This window comes from Rosa chinensis, chromosome 1 (genome assembly GCF_002994745.2).
Source record: "Rosa chinensis cultivar Old Blush chromosome 1, RchiOBHm-V2, whole genome shotgun sequence".
NCBI classification, from domain to species: domain Eukaryota; kingdom Viridiplantae; phylum Streptophyta; class Magnoliopsida; order Rosales; family Rosaceae; genus Rosa; species Rosa chinensis.
The window spans coordinates 31044083-31068643 of NC_037088.1; the positions used below are offsets into that span (position 1 = coordinate 31044083).

General features: G+C 38.0%; 2 protein-coding genes across 6 annotated transcripts in view; both read right to left on the bottom strand.

The window, feature by feature from the left end:
• The window catches only part of LOC112193364 (DNA-directed RNA polymerase I subunit 2-like), a 28470-nt gene extending 3909 nt beyond the window's left edge, over positions 1-24561 (bottom strand). The window contains exons 1-6 of one of the 5 annotated variants that reach the window (XM_024333518.2): positions 24287-24561; positions 24119-24192; positions 23591-23771; positions 23453-23505; positions 23250-23324; positions 21973-22346 (exon numbers count right to left, since the gene is read on the bottom strand). In XM_024333518.2, the coding sequence (XP_024189286.1) occupies positions 23280-23324; positions 23453-23505; positions 23591-23771; positions 24119-24192; positions 24287-24455 (522 nt within the window). In that variant the 5' untranslated portion in view covers positions 24456-24561 and the 3' untranslated portion in view covers positions 21973-22346; positions 23250-23279. Of the gene's footprint in view, positions 1-412; positions 556-21972; positions 22541-23249; positions 23325-23452; positions 23506-23590; positions 23772-24118; positions 24193-24286 lie in introns of those variants that run through there. The other 4 variants (XM_024333510.2, XM_024333527.2, XM_024333533.2 and 1 more) reach the window with 4 other exon arrangements.
• On the bottom strand, positions 18985-20180 carry LOC112193359 (probable glutathione S-transferase). Its single transcript, XM_024333468.2, has 2 exons — positions 19843-20180; positions 18985-19675 (listed from the first exon to the last, which is right to left on the bottom strand). The coding sequence occupies exons 1-2, from the start codon at positions 20170-20172 to the stop codon at positions 19313-19315; spliced, it is 693 nt and encodes a 230-aa protein (XP_024189236.1). The 5' UTR covers positions 20173-20180; the 3' UTR covers positions 18985-19312.

Consider the following 24561-nt stretch of genomic DNA (forward strand, 5'->3'; position numbering starts at 1 on the left):
AAATAGCTACTGCTTTTAATGGCCACCGGCAAAACTTTTTTGCAATTAGCTAAAACACCATTTGTTTGATGATCAATGATACTAAGAGTTGATGCTCAATGCTCAGAAAACTACATATATAGGGCATCCGAGGTTATAACTTAGATGCCATATGTATAAGAGATTAATTTATGTATAAGAGATTTTGTAGTTTTTCTTACAGGCGCACACACACACACACACACACACACACACATATATATATATATATATATAGAGAGAGAGAGAGAGAGAGAGAGAGAGAGAGTAGCTAACATGAGCAGATTGATTTGTCTTCATTCTTATCTAGGTGAACAAATAAAATATATGTAGTCCTTGAGAACGGCATCTCCAACCTACCAAAACAGAAAAAATTAGCAGGACTGAACTCTATGGGAACCCAAACAAATCAAAAGTAGCTTGTCTGTTTCAAATTCCTTAATAGGAACATAGGGAAAGGAAAAGGTTGCAGATCATGACTTACAAATGAATAAGGTTCATTCTCCAGTCCACCCATTAGAGGTTGAAAGTCCTCGCCTGATAAAGATAAAGGGATTACTACATACATCTAACATTATAAACCCTATCATTGGAAGACCATGGGAAGAGAATAGTATGTTACCAATGTGCTCTAGACATTGAAGATGGGTGCCAAGTCTGCCACTTCATTTATAATAATTTGCACCCTCTCACCCACAAGCTGAGTGGCGACAGCACCTTTTTCTTTCTCAAATTTCTCGTTACAACAGCATGTCAAACTCGCAAAAATTTCACGATCAGGAGTGTCAATAAAAGCCTATTAACAAAAACTCGGAGTCAAAATTTTGTTCAAGGAAAACATGAACAGGAGTATGCAGTATACAACTAGTTCAGACTGCACAAATAGAACAGAACAAAAAATGATGGATATAACAGAATAGCTTAAGGGAAAGATATATTTCTATTTGGATATGCATCTGAGAGGGAAAGCAACCAGAAATTTCAAACATAGACCTTTGACCATGACTAGGAGACTCCAGTCTAGTGCATAGTAACATGAAAGTAGATATAGCGAATTTAAATTGCACAACGAAAATTAGAACAAATACATGTGATTAAGCAGGGGTTAAGCAAAAGTACAAAACATATATCTCTGACCGGAGCCTTATCATCACGCTGAAAGTAAATGTCTGCCAACAATTTACCCGTGTCGGAAATTCGAGTCTGTCGACACTACATTGATACACAAACACACCACTCAATACAAAACACCCATACAATACTATCCTAAAAGAGAAAGAAAGCGAAGTCGTCACTTACTTCAAAAGAATAGAGAGGCTCGCTACTCCGATCCTTCTGAGGTCGGCCTAGAATAGGATCATCAGCGAACCAGAGTAATATACTAAGTCAAGGAATTACAGAATCATAGTGATAGTAATGGAATGAGAGATTTGAACAAAGAGCATAGAATCATGAAAGAAAGGATATTCCTTAGGGTTTCTCTGGTGTGAGGATTGTGGACTTGGACGGGCTTGATGTCACGGAGCGTGACGCCGGGACCGGCGGTGATGAGGTAGTCGAACTGTCGAAGGACTCTATGTGGTGCCGGAACAGCTCCCGCAAGTGGGTTAAGTCTCCGGCGGAAGTTCTCCTCTTCTGCTGCATCGTGGCCTTGGTTCTCTTCTCCGTTCTGATGCTCAAAAACGGCGCAGGGAGGAGCGAAGAGAGGTTAAGCTTTTTTTTTTTTTTGGGAAACAGGGGTTTATGGTTTAGGGGGTTTAGAAAATGGAAGGGAGAAAGAAAAATGAAAATAGAAAGAGACGATGGGACACGTGTGAGGGAGCTACTGGTTTAGTTTTACTAAACTCTGAAAAATTGAGCATGCTGCTGAAGCTTTGTTGCCTTTTTTAAATTTAATTTGTCTTTTTGGTTTTTATTAATTTAAATTAATTTATCAGTTTAGTTTGTTTAAAAATAGTGTCTTTTGTTTTTATTAATTTATTTTACATTCTTTTTTTTTTTGGTTGCTATCAAATTTTGATTAATGAAACTACATAATATATGGAGAGACATGGTGCCTAAACCTCGGATTACAATATGCATCAAGAGAACGTCATAACATAATAACAAGAGTCTCAACTAAAACAATGTATTCTAGCAAGCACCAACTAGCAAAGAGTGATCTACTGACTACTCCATTCGCTTTACAATTGTAGTGATATACCAGAAAGATAACTCTATTACGAAGAAACATTATTACAAATAGCACAGCTTTCCCACTATATTGCCACCGGAATATAAATCCAATGACACTTAGTTTCACCATACTACTAGAAGGCAGCAACCATTTGACCAACCAAGGAACTCGCCGCCTACCTAGAGCAAACAAGGCACATAAGTTGCATAAACCGGGACCAAGCCCACCTCGTCCTACCAAATAAAGTAGAAACTTATTAACCCAACAAACAAAACAACATAAGAATAAACAACAACCCATCTTGGCCCTAGAGTGAAACCCCAGGCCCAAGACCCACAAGGCCCAGAATAGGCCCATAACTGAACAAGGGTAGAGAAGCTCCAACCCTTACTCCCAGCCTACGACTACATCTGCACGCCCAGCACCACCATCACCCTTCCATCACTGAAGCGCCACCGCTGCTATCAGACCTGACCGCCATTGCCGACAAGGAACCGGCAACACTTGTCCCCCACCACTCCAATCCTATATTTGGTGAGCCTAAAATCAAAAACAAGACCAACTCTTATCTTCGTCACCGACCAGAAGGAAGATCTAAGCTATCGCCGTCGTAATTGTGCTACGAGAATTGCCACGGTCGAACATTGTACAGTTATATTCTTAACTGTATGTAGTTCTATCAAGAATATAAGTTCCAATTTACGAAAACTTATGTGATAAAATTGTTAAGTTCATCATTTAATAATTATTTCATCTCAAATGTACCCCTTTGTTTAAGGGTAATGAATAAATTCCTTGATTGAATTTTCACTTACAAGGTAAAGTTAGAAAATTAGGTTTGTTACAAAGAGTCTTCATCATGATGTCAAAGCCACACACAGCCAAACCAGAATGAATTGACTGATCCCAAAAACAAAGATCGAAATTAACAATGTCACTGGCACAAATTTCTTATTGAATTAAAGTCAAACAATTAGAAAATTTTCTAGAGAAAAGAAAACAAAAAGAACTACAGATTTACAACTTTATGCCTAAAATCGTCTGTGCCCTCACTTTTAATTTAATCATATATGCCCTTATACTCTCTAATATGATTTTTTTTTTGAGGGGCAAGACGACAGTAGAGCCTTTACACACGCACCCATGCAGTGTATCCCAGCATTGCCAGACTAATCACTGCACCGCAGATGCACGAACCTTGAGTGTTAACAAACCCAGGTCCCTCAAATCTGCTGGCCACAGGGTGGAGCTGGGAATCGAACGCTAGACCTGGGGGTTCCAGACTAGGCCGCTCGTCCACCACACCACACCACGTGGTTACTCTCTAATATGATCAATCATAATCATTAGTAAACTAATTCCTTAATTTCTTCATAAATTAGTGACAATGCATTCCCACTTAGGGTCAATTTTTAGCCTTGATCATGTAAATTGTGTGTTTCTTGCATGATTAAAGGCTAAAAACTAGTTTGAGTGGACAACAATATATGAATAAATTGATAGATTAGTGATCCAAAGATTGGCCATAATTGATCAAATTGGAGAGTACAAGGGCACATGCGATCAAATTAGAAGTTTGGAAGTGCAACTGATTTTAAGTGTAAATTTTAGCTCAAAAAAAAATTATAGAAAATAAAACTCTATCTCTAAGATTGGGCTGATAGTTATCCCCTTATTTAATTGTTTATTTATTTATTTTGATATGTACTTTTAGTGGGATGTGGCTTTATGCGGGCAATAAGTCCTTACCTAATTGTGGTAGGGCGACATGGGCTTTGTCCCAGACTGCACACTTTGTGTGCCTTATCTGCTCTTGTCTGGCAGTGAGTTCCTTGCTTCGTCAAATAGTCGCAACCTTCCAGTGGCAGGATAAAACTAGCTAAATGCTATCGGATATTCTTTCCGGTGGCAACATAGTGGGAAAATTGATAGTATTAGTAAATTATGGCTTCACGTGAGCAATATCTTTTCAGTGTGTCGACACAATTATAAAGCAAATAGAGTAGCCAAAAATGCATTATTCGCTAACTAGTGCTTGTTAGAATACATAAGTTTAGTTGATACTCCTGTTATTATCTCGGGATGTTTTTTTATGCTTATTGTATTTTGGGGTTTGTGCCCCCCTCCAAACAACGTGTGTTGGTATACACATACCTCTCAGACACAAGTATCGGAGGCACAAGACTCGTATCGCCAGTACACAGGCAAAGGAAGCTCCTAGTTGAGGGTCCCGATACCCTTTGGGGCAATATCGGGAACCCCGAGCGTCCCACACCGAAAGAAACAGAACCCAGCTTCTACGAATCTCCTATATTAAGGTCATCCCTAACAACTCAAAGAAGGTAACTGTTTACTATCGCTTTCCATTATCATTATCTTATAACGATATTGACTTAGGCATCGGAGTGTTGAAGGCCGGTACACCAGGTCTTCCCTCTAACCTTAGTTTGTTTTGCAGTTAAGCGAGACCGATAGCGATAGTAGCGGACCAATATACCCCATGTTCAGCTGGATCAGACCTCTCTTGATACAACTGAAACAATATGTTATATATGTGGTTTCATTAATATTCAAGGCTTGAGGGCAGCTGTTCTGACCCTATTTTCCAAAAAAAAAAAAAACACTTAAGGATCTGTGAGATGAATGGGTGATGAGCAAAACAAAAACTCAGTGAGAAACTAGAAAGATTAAGAAAACAGAGTCAAGTAAGCTTCAAAGTCAAGCGCGAGATATCATACAAAAGCCCCTTCCAGCATGTAGTACTTAATACATCCATAAAAATACACTTTATTTAGTGACTACAAATCGAAAATAAAAAAAATAAAAAAATAATTCCGCTCATCTTCCCAAATTAAATAAAAACAAATTGTTTAAGGACGTAAAATTTTGGTCTTAATCATTGTATCTCAGCCCAGTACCATTTGCTCTAGTGACATAGTCTCCCCTTTGAAAGTGGGAGGTTGTGAGTTCGACTCACGAAATATTAGTTGTAGCATTTGAATTGTTTATCTGATAAAAAAAAAAAATCACTGTATCTCCTAATAGGGTGTTGGAAGATGGTGTTGAAGGTCATGGGGTTTTGATTTGAGAGTCGTCTCCCTTGGGACAATAGAAAGATTGGTGCTCCCTCTTCCATTGGGGTTAACCATTTTTAATTGTGTTCGTGCTGTCTAGGCTGGAATCTGATATTCCTGAGGGATTTCTTTTGAAATTATGTCATCTTTCTTGATTGAGGCTATAGTGTTGGGAATGGAACCTTTGAGATTGTTGCCTTGAAAGTTCATGATTCTGAAAATTTGAAACTGGAGCTGGTTTTGAACCATTCAATTGATCTTGCCCAAGCTAGAGTTCCAACAGAGAACTCTTTGAGGCTACCTTGTTGGGCATGGAACCCCTGAGATTGTTGCCTTGTAAGTTCATGATTCTGCAAGTTTGAAAGTGAAACTAGTATTGCACCATTCTCATCATTCCAGCTCATATTTAGAATGGACATCTATGATAAAGATTTTGTATTCTGAGAGACTGAAAGATCGGTGCTCTCTTTTGTAAAGCTTATTGCCATAAATTTTTGGGGGGTTGAGGAACCATTTTTGATTGTGTTAGTGTTGTCCAGGTGGAATTCAGGCGTTCCTGACGGTTTTTTTTTTAATATATTTTTTATTTTTTTAATTCATCATTCCGCTTCTCCCTCCCTCCCCTCCCTCCCTCTTGTGATTGTAATTTTAGAAATAATATGGATACTAGTGGTTCTTATGTTGATATCAATATGAAGACTCCTAATAGTTGTGGAGGGCATGGACCCTGGATCACTAGATACTGGCTGATGTCTTATGAGAACAAAAAATTGCCTGCTTATAAAACTCCCTAACAATAAAGTGCAGACTCAATCAGGTTCAATATGCTTCACTTCAAAATTTCACTAATGAGGGTTAAGATGGTCTGAAAAAGGACTTGCCTACTATTACCGAAGACCATATATACTAAGAAAAATGTAGAAGTTCTAGCTGCTAAGATTTGGAAGCCGGTTACTGAAAAAGGGAAGAAGTATGTTGGCTCTAGCTCTGCATCTCCTTCTAATGTTAAAACCAGACTTTGAAAAAGCCTCTCGCTGACATTACCAATGACCAATATAATACCATCTAACCTGGCTTGAAATCTAGTGTTGTTGGTACTTCTAAAGTCACTTTTGGCAGGACTTATGAAACTAGAAGAAGAACCCTTGCCAGTACTGATCCATTTATCAAGCCCCAATTTCCAACTTTAAGCTCTTTGGTCAACTACGTCCAATATATGTCCACAACGGTCAATAAATTTGCTTTGTTTGGTCACTGCATGCCCACCAAAGGATAGTATTGCTGATAGCTCCAATGGGGAAGCTATGGTGGTTGTTAATTAGGTTTGATCTGACATTGCTGACGATAAATCCAATGATGTTGTGTCCGTTGACAACAATAATGTTGATGTGTCTATTGACAATAATCACCACATATCCTCCAATGCTGAGGATGAAGTGGATGTTTAATCTGAGAGTTTTTCTCTCCCTTTAATCCTCTTTAATAATGAAAGTCCCATTCTGGAATGCAAGAGGTGCAGGAAGTGACAACTTTAAAAATGCTATTGTTGATTTAATCATGTTCCATTTTGTGGATATTGTTGCTATTTGTGAACCTCGGGTTCAGTTCAATAAAGCAAGTACTACTTTGAGAAATCTTGGTTTTCCTAATTTCTAAAATAATGGAGGCTAATGGGTTTTCTGGTGGTCTTTGGCTTCTTTGGGATTCTAGCAAGGGACAGGTTGGTTCTATTGATTCTAATCTCCGGATCCGACTCCTCTAAAGTGAGGAGGGTGTGAATTTACTTCAATTTAATAAAATCTGGACTCTATGTCTAATCTAAAGGTTCTAACAAGTGACACGTCACTCTTCCACCAATTTTTTGTTTTTAGTCTAAACCACAGTTAACTTGCCGTTAACCCTAGAAAAAAATAAATTAGGGATTTCGCGTTTGCTCTCTTGGTGCTTCCATGGCAATTCATGGTTGCAAGAAGAAGAAGAAAAAAACTGACTTGCATTGAATCTAGACCGAGGCCGTGATGGTTCACAACTTCAGATAATGCATTACATGCATAATTTTATGTTTTTTAGTGTACAATGCATGATGAGGGAAAGCTGATGACTACCTGCATAATTGGATAAGAATCTTACATAATCTCTCAGTGGCTCTTTCTTTGCGAGCACATAAGGACCTTGACACCTTGTCAACTACTATTTTAATGTCTTCATGCTTTCTAGAAAGAATTGAACAATTGAATGGTAAGTCAATAACAGCTAGCACGATTTTTTTTTTCTTTCTTTTCTTCAATACCATGGATGAGTTGCCATGGAAGAACAGAGAAGCAAATGCGCGTAGCAAGTCCAAGCCAAATCCCTTTTTTTTTTTTTTGATTAACGGCAAGTTAACGGTGGTTTAGACGAAAAACAGAAAATTGGTGAAAGAGTGATGTGTCACTTGTTAGAACCTTTAGATTAGATAGAGAATCCAGATTTTATGAAATTGAAGTAAATTCACACCCTCCTCACTTTAGAGGAGCCGGATCCCTTATTTCCAGTCTATCACTGTCAAGATTTCCACTCCCAATAAACCTGTAGATATGCTTGAAGGCAAAATGCTATATTTTCTATTGGAGGACTCAAGATTCCTGGGCATGACGGTTTTCCAGCCATATTTTATCAAAACCACTGTGGCACTTATATGCTACTGAGGTTTTCAACTTGGTTCAATTGGCTTTTCAGAGTTCTACAATTCCTCATGGTCTGAATCATTCTATCATTTCTTTGATTCCTAAAGTCACTGGTCCCTAGAGTATGACTCAATTCCGGCCTATTAGTTTGTATACAACCATATATAAAGTCATCTCCAAGATCATTGTGGTTATAATCAGACCTCTTATGAAAACTTGATCAGTCCGAATCAGTTTAGCTATGTCACTGGTAGACAAAGCTCTGATAATGTCATGATTGCTGAAGAATTATTGTTTAAGTTCAGAAAATTTGAAGGAAAGCATGGTTTTTTTTTTTTTTGCCTGGAAAGTTGATCTCTCCAAAGCCTACGATTGACTAAGTTGGAGTTCTATCGAAATGGCCCTCTATGAAATTCAGTTGCCTCATACCATTGTTAAGCTCATAATGCATTGTATCACTTCGATCAACCAGCTTTCAAATATGTTTTAATGGGGAGCTCACAAGATCCTTCAAAGCCCAAAGGGGGATAAGACTGGGAGATCCTTTATCTCCTTGCGGTCCCACTTAATCCAATCTGCTGTCAATGTGAATCAGTGGAAGGCTGTACGCACTTCTCAATCAGGCCCTAAAGTTTCACATTTGTTTTTTGCTGATGATCTTATGGTTTTTGCTGAAACTTTTAAGTCTCAAGCTAGAACTCTGAAAAATGCCTTGATATTTTTTGTTCTCTCTCTGGACAAGCAGTTAGTTTTGAGAAGTCTCTTGTTTTTTGTTCTCCAAATACTAACAGTCAGCTTGCATTTGAGATCAGCAGAATTTGTGGTTCACCTCTTACCAACAATCTGGGGAACTACCTTGGCATGCCTATTGTCCATAACAGGATCAGTAAACACACTTATGCTGGCATCCTTGATAAGGTGCAGAGCAGACAAGCCAGCTGGAAAAGTAGAGTTTTATCTATGGCAGATAGACTCACTCTAATTCAATCTATTACATCTTCCATACCAATTTATGCCAAGCAAACTGCAAAGCTTCCTGTGCTCCTTTGTGATAATTTAGACAAAGTTGAATAGAAGTTTCTTGTGGGGAGATACTGAAGAAAAAAAACATATATGTTCATTTAGTGAATTGGGATTTGGTCTGTCAACCTAAGAGCTTAGGTGGCCTTGGTATTAAGAAAACTGTGAAAACCGCTGATATGAATAAAGCCATGTTGGCTAAGGCTGGATGGAGATTATTTCAAAATGATAATGGTCTTTGGCCGGGCTTTTATCTATCAAGAAAAATATTTGCAAGACTGCAGATTAACTGGCGCTAATTATATAGCTCATTCTGATTGCCCAATGGAGGAGTATTGTTTTTGGTTCTGACTTATTGAGAGATGGTTTAGTTTGGCACTTTGGTGATGGAAAAACCATCAAGTTTTGGCTGGATCATTGGATTTTGCCTCACAGCATAGTTAGCTATGCTCTGCCCCCTGCTGTTATTAATAACAATGCTACCATTTCTGAATTTTTGGGATGATTGTGGTTGGAATATTGATTTACTTAAAAGTGTTGTTCCTTCTGATTTGAATGAACATATTATTAATATTCCAGCTGGTTTTGATGGAGCTGACAGTGATGTTCAAATCTGGGGGGGGGGCCCTCTGCAATGGTTTATTTTGTGTTCAAGCTGCTTATTGCTCTTCTTTTGACTTTACCAGTACTCAAAATTCTCCATGGAAGATGCTCTGGACACTTAATATCCCCCCAAAGCAAAAGGCTTTCATTTGGGTAACTGACTTCTCATTAATGTTCAGCGCATTAGAAGAAATTTTACTGATTGTGATGTTTGTCCTCTGTGTCATAATGCTTCTGAACCTCTCCTTCACCTCTTCAGAGATTGTCCTTACTCTGCTAACACTTGGAGTTCCATTAGCAAGCCTGGTAGCATTAGTAGAACTTTTAACCTTTCTTGGAACTTCATTGGTCTTGTCTGGTTGGAAAGGGTTTTTATCATAGGTGGGGTCTGAACTATGTCTAACCGGACTGAATGGTACCTGGACTTTTAAAATGATCAAATAGGTACCTGAACTTCCAAAACCACATCATTAAGGTACTTCCGTCTATATTCCGTTAATCCTCCGTTAATTGCAGGGATAAATCAGACAATTCACCCAAATTAACCACTAAAATGACTGTTATAACCTCATCTGACATTTTGTCCATTTCCCTCCTTTCTATCTTAATTTTCCTCCCAAAAAATTGACTTTTCCCCCAACATTATTCATGTAAAACTTTTCATCAAATTTTACCTCCAATTATTGTCTTTCGATAAATAATAATCAACATCTCAACATCAAGTTTTCTTGAATAATTTTTATTGTTCTTCAAAAATTAGCCTAACATAATGAAATACCAAATTATTCAAGTTTTACCTCCAATTATTGTCTTTTGATAATAAAATTAGCCTAACATAATGAAATACCAAAATTAGCCTAACATAATAAAACTTTTCATCAAATTTTACCTCCAATTATTGTCTTTCGATAAATAATAATCAACATCTCAACATCAAGTTTTCTTGAATAATTTTTATTGTTCTTCAAAAATTAGCCTAACATAATGAAATACCAAAATAATTTTTATGTTAGGCTAATTTTTGAAGAACAATAAAAATTATTCAAGAAAACTTGATGTTGAGATGTTGATTATTATTTATCGAAAGACAATAAAATTATTTTGGTATTTCATTATGTTAGGCTAATTTTTGAAGAACAATAAAAATTATTCAAGAAAACTTGATGTTGAGATGTTGATTATTATTTATCGAAAGACAATAATTGGAGGTAAAATTTGATGAAAAGTTTTACATGAATAGTGTTGGGGGAAGAGTCAATTTTTTTTGAGGGAAATTAGGATAGAAAGGAGGGAAATGGACAAAATGTCAGATAAGGTTATAACAGTCATTTTAGTGGTCAATTTGGGTGAAATGTCTGATTTATCCCTGCAATTAACGGAGGATTAACGGAATATAGACGGAAGTACCTTAATAATGTGGTTTTGGAAGTTCAGGTACCTATTTGATCATTTTAAAAGTCCAGGTACCATTCAGTCCGGTCAGACATAGTTCAGACCCCACCTCTGATAAAAACCCGGTTGGAAATGATATGAAATGGTGCATCTTCTTTGTTGTTGTTTTGCGGTACGTTTGGAAATGGAGAAATTGATATATTTTTGAGCCAAACTTCCACAAATCTTGGAATCCTGTGAAAATCATTTCCGATGCTGCTGAGGAATGCAGGGTTGTCCAATCTAAGCCTTCTGTGACTAGCAGTTTTATTTTTAATATGCTAATATGGAAAAAGCCTGCTTCAGGATATGTTAAACTCAATGTTGATGGCTGATATGGAAAAAGCCTCCTTCTGACTTATGTTTATTAAAATGTAGTTTATTTGGCGCATTCCGAAGTCTTAACTTGATTGCTAAGGTCTGTCCTGGTATTCATTTCAATAAATGTCAGATTACGGGTGCATTTTCATTGGGTTCCATAAACTATTTCTGTCGTGTACACTAATGATGCCTTATTTGCGTCCAAAGATTAGGCCTATTGAACCTCTGAGATTGTTGCCTTGAAAGTTCATGATTCTGCAAGTTTGAAATTGGAGCTGGTATTGAACCATTCAAGTGATCTTAACCAAGTTAGAGTTCCAACAGAGAACTCATCAAGGCTATAGTGTTGGGCATGGAACCTCTGAGATTGTTGCCTTGTAAGTTCATAATTCTGCAAGTTTGAAAGTGAAACCAGTATTGCACCATTCTGATCATTCCAGTTCATATTTAGAACGGACATCTATGATAAAAATTTTCTATTCTGACTTTCTGAGAGACATGCAGGAAACTACAATTGAAAGATTGGTGCTCTCTTTTGTAAAATTGTCAGACATTTTTGGGGGGTTGAAGAACAATTTTTGACTGTGTTCGTGTACTGGTGGAATTCAGTCATTCCTGAGGGTTTTCTTTTCTTATTCATCATTTCCCCCTATTGTGATTGTCATTTCAGAAATGATATGGATGAGATATAGAGAATTTCTTTCACACATTTATTTTGTGTGGGTATGCAATGGTTGAATTGAACTATTTGCTTTGCTTGCATGTCACGTGTGGCTGAGTTTCTGGGTTTTGAGGCTGAATATCTGGCTTTGCTGGGAGATGTTTTGTTTTCTCCTTTTACATATATATTTTTCTTGGTAACTTTTCATGATAGTACAAATTAAAGTTCCTGCACATTGTTACCTTTCAGTCGCATTTTAAGCACTGATGCAAATAGGATGCAGAGTTCAGGAGAGCTTTCATTCTCTACTATTTATGTAGTAGATTGGATAATTCGATGATGCTTTTATTAGATAGTCCTTTGCGTTACAGTTTTGTTCTGTTGTAATGGATTCCACTGGTTTATGATCTACGCCAGACTACTTCAATCTGGCTTTATTCTCTGCTATCTGAGTTTGAATCAACTTGCAACCAAGAACCCACTGATTCTGAGTTTGAATCAACTGATCCTATACTAAAGCTGAGTGAGAAAATGCAAAAACAAACCATCACTATGGGGAAAATGCAGTAGGGAGAAAAATTGTCTTGCTCTAGTTTTGCCTACCTTGATCGATCTTATTATATATTGCCAGTAGTGCCTCAGAAAAAACTAACTATGCTTTTCGTTATGTTTTTTTTTTAAACTAAACATAGGTCTCTCAAAACACAATTGATCTGGATTCATATACAACTGAATGGTTTCACTTGGTTGAAAGTAATAGCTCTGCCTCAAGTTTATTTAGATTGTATTTGTTGTATTCCTTAGTTGGACCCCAATATTTGATGCCTTGATATAGGTTCAAGGACTGCAAGAATCAATACCACTACAGTGCTATAATTTTGCCCAACTCCTTTCTCCCCTTAATGTCAACAGAGATATTAAGCAATGCTTCCACATGACACGAATTAAATAAATCATCCACAAAATCGATCTTTCTACCTGCTTTTTGAGCCACTTGATTTTGAGGTATTTGGATGCAGCGAGCATATTCAGCAATTCAGAGACTAGTTTTCACTTTTCACCATGTCAGTCACTATTTTATGAAAGCTGGAATTTTAGTTGGGATTCATATGAATAATACTGTCTAGTCACTTGATGGATGCTGTTTAAAGTATGATTTGAAGTAATTACAGTTTATATGGCCTCTCAATGTCTTTGTTTGCTGCCTGCGTTGCTGATTTACCTGACTTTTCCCTACCAACTTGCCCTGTTATACCATCTGGGAAGTATACTAGTATGAGAGACACACTGTGTGTCACACACATGATTTTGAGTAAAGAGAAACAAGTACTTCCCTTTCTTATTGATTTTGAGTAAAAACAAATAGCTGAATTTGACATGTGGTTTTGAATTTTCATGTTACCCTCATCACAAACACATGGTATTTTGCTAAAGTTTGTAATATGTAGCATATAATAAAATTTGTTACAGCATTTTGATCTTTCTTTAAGATATATATGTTTGTGTGTGGTTGTTTCTGCAAAATTACTGACGCTCATTTCTGCTTGTCCTAGAATTATTTCATGTACTTATCACTGCTACTACAGAGTCTGGGCAAACTATGTCCAGAGGTTAAGGCTCTCCTCGGTGATTATGATGTAACATCAAGACCAGGACGGACTAGTTTGGCAGTCACAGGACCCTGCTTCCTCATCTGGACTTGGATACACTCCCAGAGTATATTCCCTGCAGAAAACCCTCAGTCGGTTACATTCTTCTGGGGCATATGTTCTCTGCATTGTCTTCTTTAAAGATGAAAACATGTGTGTTTTTGAGATATATCATGCAGATTATTAGTTTCATCCCTCCCATTGTTTCATGTTGTTTCTTCTGGCAGGTTATAGCTTAATGAGGAACTGCTGGTTGGCTCTGAAATCTAGGTTCGGGACAGATGACTTAATTGATATGGTAAGTATTCATATTTACTCTTTGTTTCTTAGAGATTCATGTTTCCTAATCAAAATGCATTTGCAAGAACTTTGATTTAGTTTCTATAGTATCGAACCTTTGAATTAGTTGATAGTGGGAGTGGCACAAAATATATTTTGTGAGCCCTCAAGTTATGTGGTACTAGAGTTTGATATTATATGCTATTCATGACAGAATCATGTTTACCACATCACTTCACTATGAAGAGGCTCAAAAGCTTCCCACTGAAAAAACAAAATGGCTGCCGGCAACTCTTTCACTCTTTCTAAATTGGATTACTGCCGAGAAAAGGCAAACCCCGAACAAGAAAGCACTCTGAATCTGAGGCTATATTTTTAAAAACCTTGGAGTGAATGTGCAAATGATGCATGCAGAGAGTGAAAAGCAACAATGGACATGGATGGTTTTCATGTCCACTGGTATTGCCTTAAGTTGGAGATTTTGTTTGCCCTCTCTGACCACTTCTAGCAACACACATGAATATATCAACCCTTTCTAGTCACTTAAGTTATTAAGTCCTATTCCAGGACAATATTATGATATAACATTCATATTTGTAATGGCCACCTAGAAAAGTTTCTAGCTTTGAGCTAAGACGCCTTTTTTTTTTTTATTAAGTAGAAAAGAATACTTCAATTCAAGGTTAATTCGATAATTCTATTCATCCCACAATGAGGGTATATATACAAGTACAAAGGAGTAGTCTAACTGTAATAGGAAACAATCTTTCCATAATTACAGGATATCCTAATTAAATAAAATCCTAATTGCATACAGATTTACAGCGATTCTACACTCCCCCTCAAGTTGGTGCATAGATATCTATCATGCCCAACTTGTCAACTGAGCTGTCAAATACCTTCCTGGACACTCCTTTAGTAAGAACATCAGCTAATTGCTCCTCTGAGTTTACAAATGGAAAGCGAATAACCTTTCTGTCAAGATTTTCTTTAATAAAATGACGGTCAACCTCCACATGCTTTGTTCTATCATGCTGAACTGGATTATGTGCAATCTCAATGGCAGCTGTATTATCACAATGCAAATCCATAGGCTTTTTAAGCTTGTAACCTAGGTCCTTCAAGACATTACGAATCCACAATATTTCACATACTCCATGTGCCATACCTCGGAACTCAGCTTCTGCACTTGATCTGGCAACGACTTTTTGCTTTTTGCTACTCCAAGTGACAAGGTTCCCTCCAACAAAAGTGAAGTACCCAGATGTAGAACGTCTGTCCGTTTTATCACCAGCCCAATCTGCATCTGTGTACCCAACAACTTCCAATTCATCTTTTTTCTGAAACAGTAACCCTTTACCTGGCGCCCTCTTCAAGTCCCTCAAAATACGAAATACTGCATCCATATGCTCTTCACTAGGACAATGCATAAATTGACTAACAACACTCACAGCATAAGCAATATCAGGTCTAGTATGTGAAAGATAAATCAACCTTCCTACAAGACGTTGATACCTCCCTTTATCAGTTGGCACTTGATCAGGATAGATAGCAAGTCCGTGATTCATCTCAATGGGTGTCTCGATGGGTCTGCAGTCCAGCATCCCCGTTTCAGCAAGTAAATCAAGAACATATTTCCTCTGTGAAAGTGAAATCCCCTTCTTAGACCTTGCAACTTCAATACCCAAAAAATACTTCAGTTGTCCCAGATCCTTCATTTCAAACTCCTTTGACAAATACTTTTGTAATTCATTTATCTCTTTCGGATCATCCCCTGTAACAATCATGTCATCAACATACACAATAAGAGCTGTAATCTTACCACTCTTGCGCTTGATGAACAAGGTATGGTCAGAATTGCTTTGTCTGTATCCAAAGGCTTTCATGGACTTTGAAAATCTTCCAAACCAAGCTCTTGGAGACTGCTTCAGGCCATACAAAGACTTCTTCAATTTACACACCTTGCCAACGTCACTTAGGTAATTCTTAACACCTGGGGGCACATCCATGTACACTTCTTCTTCCAAATTCCCATTAAGAAACGCATTCTTCACATCAAACTGGTGCAAGGGCCAATCTTTGTTTGCTGCAAGTGAGATTAGAATCCGGATAGTATTAATCTTTGCCACAGGTGCAAAAGTCTCCTCATAATCAATCCCATAGCGTTGTGTATATCCTTTGGCAACCAACCTCGCCTTGTATCTATTAATAGTTCCATCTGCATTAAGCTTCACAGTAAATACCCAACGACATCCTACAGTCTTCTTTCCAACCGGCATAGGTACTAGCTCCCATGTTGCATTCTTTTGAAGAGCTTCCAATTCTTCATTCATCGCCTTTGTCCATTTTGGATCCGCCAATGCATCCTGCACGTTACTAGGAATAGATACAGTAGATAATTGATCAACAACAAGTGCATGTGACCCAGAAATCCTATGGTTAGACATAAAATTAGCTATAGGGTATTTAGCTTTGGCTTTGATATCTGGTTCATATTGTTTCTTAGGAATTCCCTTGGTAACCCTTTGTGATTTCCTAGGTTCGACACTTTCTAACCCAGAAGACTCATTACAGTTTAGGGGTACCTGAGGTGGATCATTCTGACCGGGATCTTCAGTTGGTGATGCAGAAGGGGAAATATCTTGTGTGTGAGCTTCAGATATGTCTTGATTTTGATTTAAACTATCCAAAAAAGTTGTCTCTTCCGTCTTGGAATTCACAACACTCTGTTCGGCAGTTACATTTTCTATTTCGGAATTCGCGACACTTCGTTCGGCAGTCGCATTCTGTTCGGCAGTCACATTTTCTGTTTCGGAATTCGCAACACTTCGTTCAGCAGTCGCATTGTCTATTTCGGAATTTACAATGCTCTGTTCGGCAGTCACATTGTCTGTTTCCGAATTTCTACCTTCAAATCTATCCTCCAAATTTTCCAAGTCTTCAAAGACATCAAAATCAATAATAGAACGAGAACGAGGATTCCCTTCACAACCTCTCTCCCCCTGAAGGGAAGACTGAGAAGCTCCCCCTGAGTAGTAAGGCTCGGATTCACGAAAAGCAACATCAAGAGAGACATGTATAGTGCCAGTAAGAGGATCATAACATCGATAACCCTTCTGGAAGTCAGCATAACCAACAAAGATACACTTACGGGCACATGGATCAAGCTTGCTGCGTTGAGGCTTGGGAATATGAACATAGGCTGTGCACCCAAACACCCGGGGCTCCAAATTAGGCATAGAAGGGATGGTCAAAAGTGTATGAAGCTTCTGATGAGGATTCTGAAACTCAATCACCCGTGAAGGAGTACGGTTGATAAGATATGCTGCTGATTTTACTGCTTCTCCCCAATAGGATCGAGGTACATTCATACCAAACAAGGAAGCACGAACAACTTCCATCAACTGCCTGTTCTTCCGTTCTGCCAAACCATTCTGTTGAGGAGTATAAGAATTGGAGGTTTGATGACCAATTCCATGTGACCGGCAAAACTCAATCATAGGGCCATTCACAAACTCTCCACCATTGTCAGACTGAAACACTCTGATGGATTGTTGATACTGAGTTGCCACCATTTTGTGAAATTCGGTAAACATTCCAAATACATCACTCTTATTCTTCAGTATTGACACCCATGTCATGCGAGTGCAATCATCAATAAACGTTACAAAATACCGAGCTCCAGAAATAGAAGGAATTTTCGCAGGACCCCAGACATCGGAGTGAATCTTCATAAAAGGAACAGGACTTTTATTAAGACTTGGTGAATATGAAATACGGTGACTCTTGGCCAGTTCGCAGATGTCACAGTGGAAATCCAAATCACTAACAACTGAAAACAATTGAGGTTGCAGCTTCTTAAGATAACGAAAGGATAGATGACCTAAACGGCGATGCCATAACCATACAGCTTCCTTCGCATTCTCTACCCCATTGATATGATTAGCATGTCCCAAAAGATGCTTCTGTTTCTTTCCAGTCTCTGTCAAATCCAGATAGTATAATTTCCCCCTTCTAACACCATAACCAAGAATCCGTCGAGTCAGAATGTCTTGAAACACACAGAAAGACGGATAGAAGGTCACAATACATGCAAGAGCTAAAATAACTTGACCAACAGACAAGAGATTATAAGCTAGTGATGGAACAACTAAGACAGATTCAAGGGTTAAGGTATCAGATAAAGCAATAGAACCTTCTTCGGTGACCGGAGTTGGAGTACCATCAGCAGTAGAGACAATGTCTTGAGGGGAACGTCTAAGGTTTTTCACAAGACTTGGGTCATTGGTCATATGGTCAGATGCACCTGTATCAATTATCCATGTATTATTCAAAGTAGCCTTACCCTTCATACCTGACTGCGCTACATTAGCGGAGGCATTGTCGAGATGCTCTTCCTCTGTAGTAGCAATAGCCGCCTTGCCCGGATTCTTTCGCGGTTTCCTGGTGAAGTCCCACCAATCAGGGTAGCCAATCACTTCATAGCACCGCTCCTTGGTATGACCTACTTCCCCACAGACAACACATTTTTTGTTTGCGTATGGGTTTGGTTTGTCATGAGGACGGCGTGGAGAAGGACCTGAGAAGCCTGGAGGAGGACCTGGTCGGCGTTGAACGGCCATTGAGGAATTTGGGGTTTGTTTGTTTTTTTTTTTTAGGTTTGGTTTTTCTAGGGTTTCAAAAATTCAGGGATGGCTTGATTTTAATGGTGGTGGTACGCAGCGGTTTGTGGTGTGCTTTGGGATTCAGGATTCAGGATTCAGGATTTAGGATTCAAAGGATGCAGGCAAGTTCAAAGGATTGAACCTGCTCTGATACCAAGTAGAAAAGAATACTTCAATTCAAGGTTAATTCGATAATTCTATTCATCCCACAATGAGGGTATATATACAAGTACAAAGGAGTAGTCTAACTGTAATAGGAAACAATCTTTCCATAATTACAGGATATCCTAATTAAATAAAATCCTAATTGCATACAGATTTACAGCGATTCTACATATATGGCTCCATAGTTTTCACAGTTTATAATGAATATATATGACTGATTATTCATGGTAACTTTTAGCTTACTGTACCACACCTTGTTTCATGCAAATGTATTTGATTGCTTATCATGTTTCAGGATACTTCTTCTGAATTTGAATCTAGTTCCTAATCTCTTCAGTACCTACTAGTTTGGCTAGCAAATGAGTTCTAGGACAATAATCATTGACAGAACATTCTCTGTTTCGTGTTTGATAATTGAAAAGTAGTTGCTAAGAACGTTTTATTTAGTTCATACTAATGCCATCTGGCAAAAAGAAAATTTTATATGCCTTTTGAGTACTTGATACTGGAGTTTGACCTGCATTTGGAAACACAGATTTTCATGTAGTCTTCTGCTGCTAATCTTCTCTGGTGTCACAAACCATTTCATTTAGGTGCCTTGTTCAAGAGGTTGGTCTCTCGAAAAGCCTGATATCTGGTGACAAGTTTGTCTCTGGGAGGCCAATTCTCTTTGATTATAGGAGCATCTGCAAAAGTCCTTTTCCATTCTGATAACAATGGAAACTCATCTTCTGCTATCACTTTCATGCTAGCTACCTCTTCAAACACATTCTCATACTCTGCAAGCCATCCAAGTGCAATATCTGCAAATCCAATATGCTCTCCCCCAAAGAATTTCTTCCCCTTTAGCTCCTCTTCCAAGTACTTCAAGTTCTCCTTGGCCTTCACAATACCTTCCTCTTGCTCTTTCCCTTCACTGTTGAAGGCTTCCCAAATAGATGGCAATACCTTCATGTAAAATCACAAACATAATTAGATAATGAAACAAATTGAATTCTCCATCAAAATTACTCATCTCTTGTATAGAATATCATTGATCTCAAAACTCCATACGATACTAGTGTTCAAGTAAATTCTGATTATGCTAAGAAATAGTAGTAGTTCAGCTGGGTTACCTTTTCATCACCAAATTTTGCCCAAAAGCGTGCAACGGCTCTTTCGTGAGGATCTTCGGATAGCAAAGGGTTCTGTTTCCATGTTTCTTCAATGTATTCAAGGATCACAAGTGATTCAGCAACTGATTTTCCATTGTGCCCAAGCACTGGAACCTTCTTATGAACAGGGTTGTATTGAAGAAGCAGAGGGCTTTTGTTTGAGAGATCTTCAAAGATGGTATCATATTGGACATCTTTGAGCTTCAGTGCCCAGACTATTCTCAAAGCAAAACGGCTAGACCATGTTCTGAAGAGCTTGACTTCTGCCATTTTCTTCGAATGAGTTTCCATAGCAGCTGAAGGCCTTTTTATGCAGAACTTTGACTAGGGAACTTTGCTGTTGTCTCCCTATACATCATTGTATTTATTATTCTGACCTTCTATGTTGCCATATACGACTTGGGCCATAGAAATGGGAAATGCTCATATAAAGTTTGATAGCTTAAGGTACAAGTAACATGCTAAGAAAAGAGTTCAGCTTCAACAGCTATAAGTCGGCAGAGGATTAATAGGGAGCACACCTTCGTTGACATCTTCTTTCGTCCTGTGACTTGTTTTCTGTTAATTGTTGTGAAAACCAGTATTTAGTTTGGTTTTTACTAGCTATTCATAATTTTACAGCACCAGAGAGAAAGAGAAATAGCTTTTTTTTTTTTTTTTGAAACGAAAGAGATAGTTAAGAAGCTCCAAAATGATTGACAATTGGGAAATATATGCGGGTGAAAGTGAGTTTTGAGAAAATGAAAGGATTAGGGTATGTAAATAGTGTTTGGATGGTAGGTGTGATGTAACTAGAAGAAAGGGTTCTGTTCGTTCCCTTTGAAATTTAGACATACTGTGCAGGCGGCTCTGGTACCATATTCTCTTGTCAATATCTACAAGGTACTTCTAGTCATATAACATATGGTATTGATAGCCTAAACTACTTGACCGGACAATGTCTTCTACATTTTTTTTTTTCATGAGAGATTGAGATGGTGATATCTGAATGATCAATGCATACATATTGGTGTTACAAATTAATAAACACCAGAAATGATTTTACTGTCCTCACATAATTTTTGTACTTATAGTCAAGTACTTGTGTACAATTTCTAGGGTGTCAACGGTAACTGAAAAGTTGATGAATTTCTAGATATATTTCTCATTTAGATTGCACATTATGTATATCATGCTAAGATTAAGTTTAAGCAATTGAGATCCTAATTAGTCTATGCAATCTACATCAATTATAGTTCAGTAGTTACTATCCTAAGATTAGGCTATTAGCATAGCTCAAATATCTAGAATAAATGATATATGTAGACATCTAAGATGAATATACAACAGTAGTTGACTTTATGATAAAAAAAAACTGACAATCACAAAGAGTTTCATATCCATGATGGTATTGTCCAAGCTCCAAAGCAGTGAATTTGTGGCATGTGGTTTACAACATTATGCTCTTATCTGGTCTCATCTTTGGAAGACTGAAAGCCTACTTAAAGGAATCCCACATCGAGAACCCTGAGAGTTTGCAGGCTCTTTAAGTCTATATTGCGTCGATTGACACCTATTCTCGTTCCTTTCGATAAAATTGGAAACATACGGAGAAGATGAACTGCATAAATTGAAAAATGGACATTTTTTTTTTCACTTCTTTCTTTAGCAATTCTTGCTGTGTTCAATGCCTTTCTCTGGTTTGAGTATTGATTTCCCTCTGTGCGCTTAAAACTTTGAATTCAAGTTGCAACATTTAGTGGCTGGGTCCTCCATTATCTTTTTATTTGAGAAGAAATATGTGTGAAAATTTTGGCTGGCAAGTATTTGACATGATGACTCTGTTTCTGGCTTTTGTAGTTAGTTAGGAAGAGCTCTAGCTGGGTTCATATGGCATTCCATATTAGTGTCACGTAATCGGTTGAAAGTCTTGAAAGACTGCATTTGAGTTTATATCTTTTAGATCAGAAAAACCCAAGATATGGCTCTATTAATTATGTTAAGAGAGTACATATCTTGGTTGTTTTCAGGATTTGTATAGGCAGCCTAGTAGAGCAAACTATGATATCGTAGCGGCAAAGAAATTAGGAAATCCTGCTGACATCACATGCATATGTTATATGAATCCCATTAAGCTTTAATTCCATTACAACTACATGTAGTTCGATGTGCACATGTAGCTGCTACTTCAAACCAAGACTAGCTGGAAGGCAAACAAGTTACATACCTTCAGAAAACCTAGCTATAAAAGTGTACTTCAGATTAAAGTCTTTCAAGGAAAACAAAAACTACCGAGCTTGCTCTCATGAACCAAGCTACTTCAAACTTAGACTTTCTTTGTTGCATAGTGAAGTGGGGAGAATGCACCAGAATTTGTTGTGTTGAGCTGCCTTTACTGTACTAGTTGACATGGCGCCTCAAGTTCTTGATATGATGCCCTCAAGTTCTTGATATGATGCCCTTTCAGCTGCTCCCATTTTGGTAACCGTCACAGTTCGGGGTCCAGAGGATTTAATCTCTAAGATCATAACAAGCAAAGCCGCAACAAGATAGTACGTAGTCTAAATCAGACACTATTCTCAAACACCCCGGAATTGTGCAGAAAAGTAAAATGCAACAATGGACGTGATCTGTTTTTCAAGTCCAGTAGAAATGGCTACTCGACTCCCCATTCTCATACCTGAACAACTTAGAATGTTTCAACACTAATTGCAAAATTATCAGAATATCGGAGCATGTGATCTTCATTGTCATGAACCATTGTAGCCTCAACGCCTTAATACCATATTAGTATCACATGAGGTTTTCAGAAAGAAGGAACCTATATGTGAAAGGTAGAGTAAAAGCAACACATTTGGAGCTAGTTGGAGAAGATTGAGATCAATCACATTACCCATTGTGTTGGCATGATTTTTGTAATAAGCAATGTATGCCCTGTTCGATTATTACTCTATGCATATTGCCCTGAGTTTGAGATTGATGTTCCCTCTCTAACCGGTTCGAATTACACATTAATTTATTTTCCCCTTTCTAGGCACTTGAGCTAGTAGATTCTATTTAGAGTATAATTCTGAAATAGCTACTGCTTTTAATGGCCACCGGCAAAACTTTTTTGCAATTAGCTAAAACACCATTTGTTTGATGATCAATGATACTAAGAGTTGATGCTCAATGCTCAGAAAACTACATATATAAGGCATCCGAGGTTATAACTTAGATGCCATATGTATAAGAGATTTTGTATAAGAGATTAATTTATGTATAAGAGATTTTGTAGTTTTTCTTACAGGCACACACACACACACACACACACACACACACACACACACATATATATATATATATATATATAGAGAGAGAGAGAGAGAGAGAGAGAGAGAGTAGCTAACATGAGCAGATTGATTTGTCTTCATTCTTATCTAGGTGAACAAATATATGTAGTCCTTGAGAACGGCATCTCCAACCTACCAAAACAGAAAAAATTAGCAGGACTGAACTCTATGGGAACCCAAACAAATCAAAAGTAGCTTGTCTGTTTCAAATTCCTTAATAGGAACATAGGGAAAGGAAAAGGTTGCAGATCATGACTTACAACTGAATAAGGTTCATTCTCCAGTTCACCCATTAGAGGTTGAAAGTCCTCGCCTGATAAAGATAAAGGGATTACTACATACATCTAACATTATAAATCCTATCATTGGAAGACCATGGGAAGAGAATAGTATGTTACCAATGTGCTCTAGACATTGAAGATGGGTGCCAAGACCCAAGTCTGCCACTTCATTTATAATAATTTGCACCCTCTCACCCACAAGCTGAGTGGCAACAGCACCTTTTTCTTTCTCAAATTTCTCGTTACAACAGCATGTCAAACTCGCAAAAATTTCACGATCAGGAGTGTCAATAAAAGCCTATTAACAAAAACTCGGAGTCAAAATTTTGTTCAAGGAAAACATGAACAGGAGTATGCAGTATACAACTAGTTCAGACTGCACAAATAGAACAGAACAAAAAATGATGGATATAACAGAATAGCTTAAGGGAAAGATATATTTCTATTTGGATATGCATCTGAGAGGGAAAGCAACCAGAAATTTTAATCATAGACCTACACGCTGAAAGTAAATGTCTGCCAACAATTTACCCGTGTAGGAAATTCGAGTCTGTCGACACTACATTGATACACAACACACCAGTCAATACAAAACACCCATACAATACTATCCTAAAAGAGAAAGAAAGCGAAGTCGTCACTTACTTCAAAAGGATAGAGAGGCTCGCTACTCCGATCCTTCTGAGGTCGGCCTAGAATAGGATCATCAGCGAACCAGAGTAATATACTAAGTCAAGGAATTACAGAATCATAGTGATAGTAATGGAATGAGAGATTTGAACAAAGAGAATAGAATCATGAAAGAAAGGATATTCCTTAGAGTTTCTCCGGTGTGAGGATTGTGGACTTGGACGGGCTTGATGTCACGGAGCGTGACGCCGAGACCGGCGGTGATGAGGTAGTCGAAGGACTCTATGTGGTGCCGGAACAGCTCCCGCAAGTGGGTTAAGTCTCCGGCGGAAGTTCTCCTCTTCTGCTGCATCGTGGCCTTGGTTCTCTTCTCCGTTCTGATGCTCAAAAACGGCGCAGGGAGGAGCGAAGAGAGGTTAAGCTTTTTTTTTTTTTTTTTGGGAAACAGGGGTTTATGG

Bases quoted from the DNA above. Each gene is read 5' to 3' on its own strand.
- LOC112193359 (XM_024333468.2), bottom strand. From the start codon at position 20,172: ATGGAAACTCATTCGAAGAAAATGGCAGAAGTCAAGCTCTTCAGAACA. The intron at 19,676-19,842 runs GTAACCCAGCTG...TTTTACATGAAG, and splicing joins CAAAATTTGGTGATGAAAAG to GTATTGCCATCTATTTGGGA.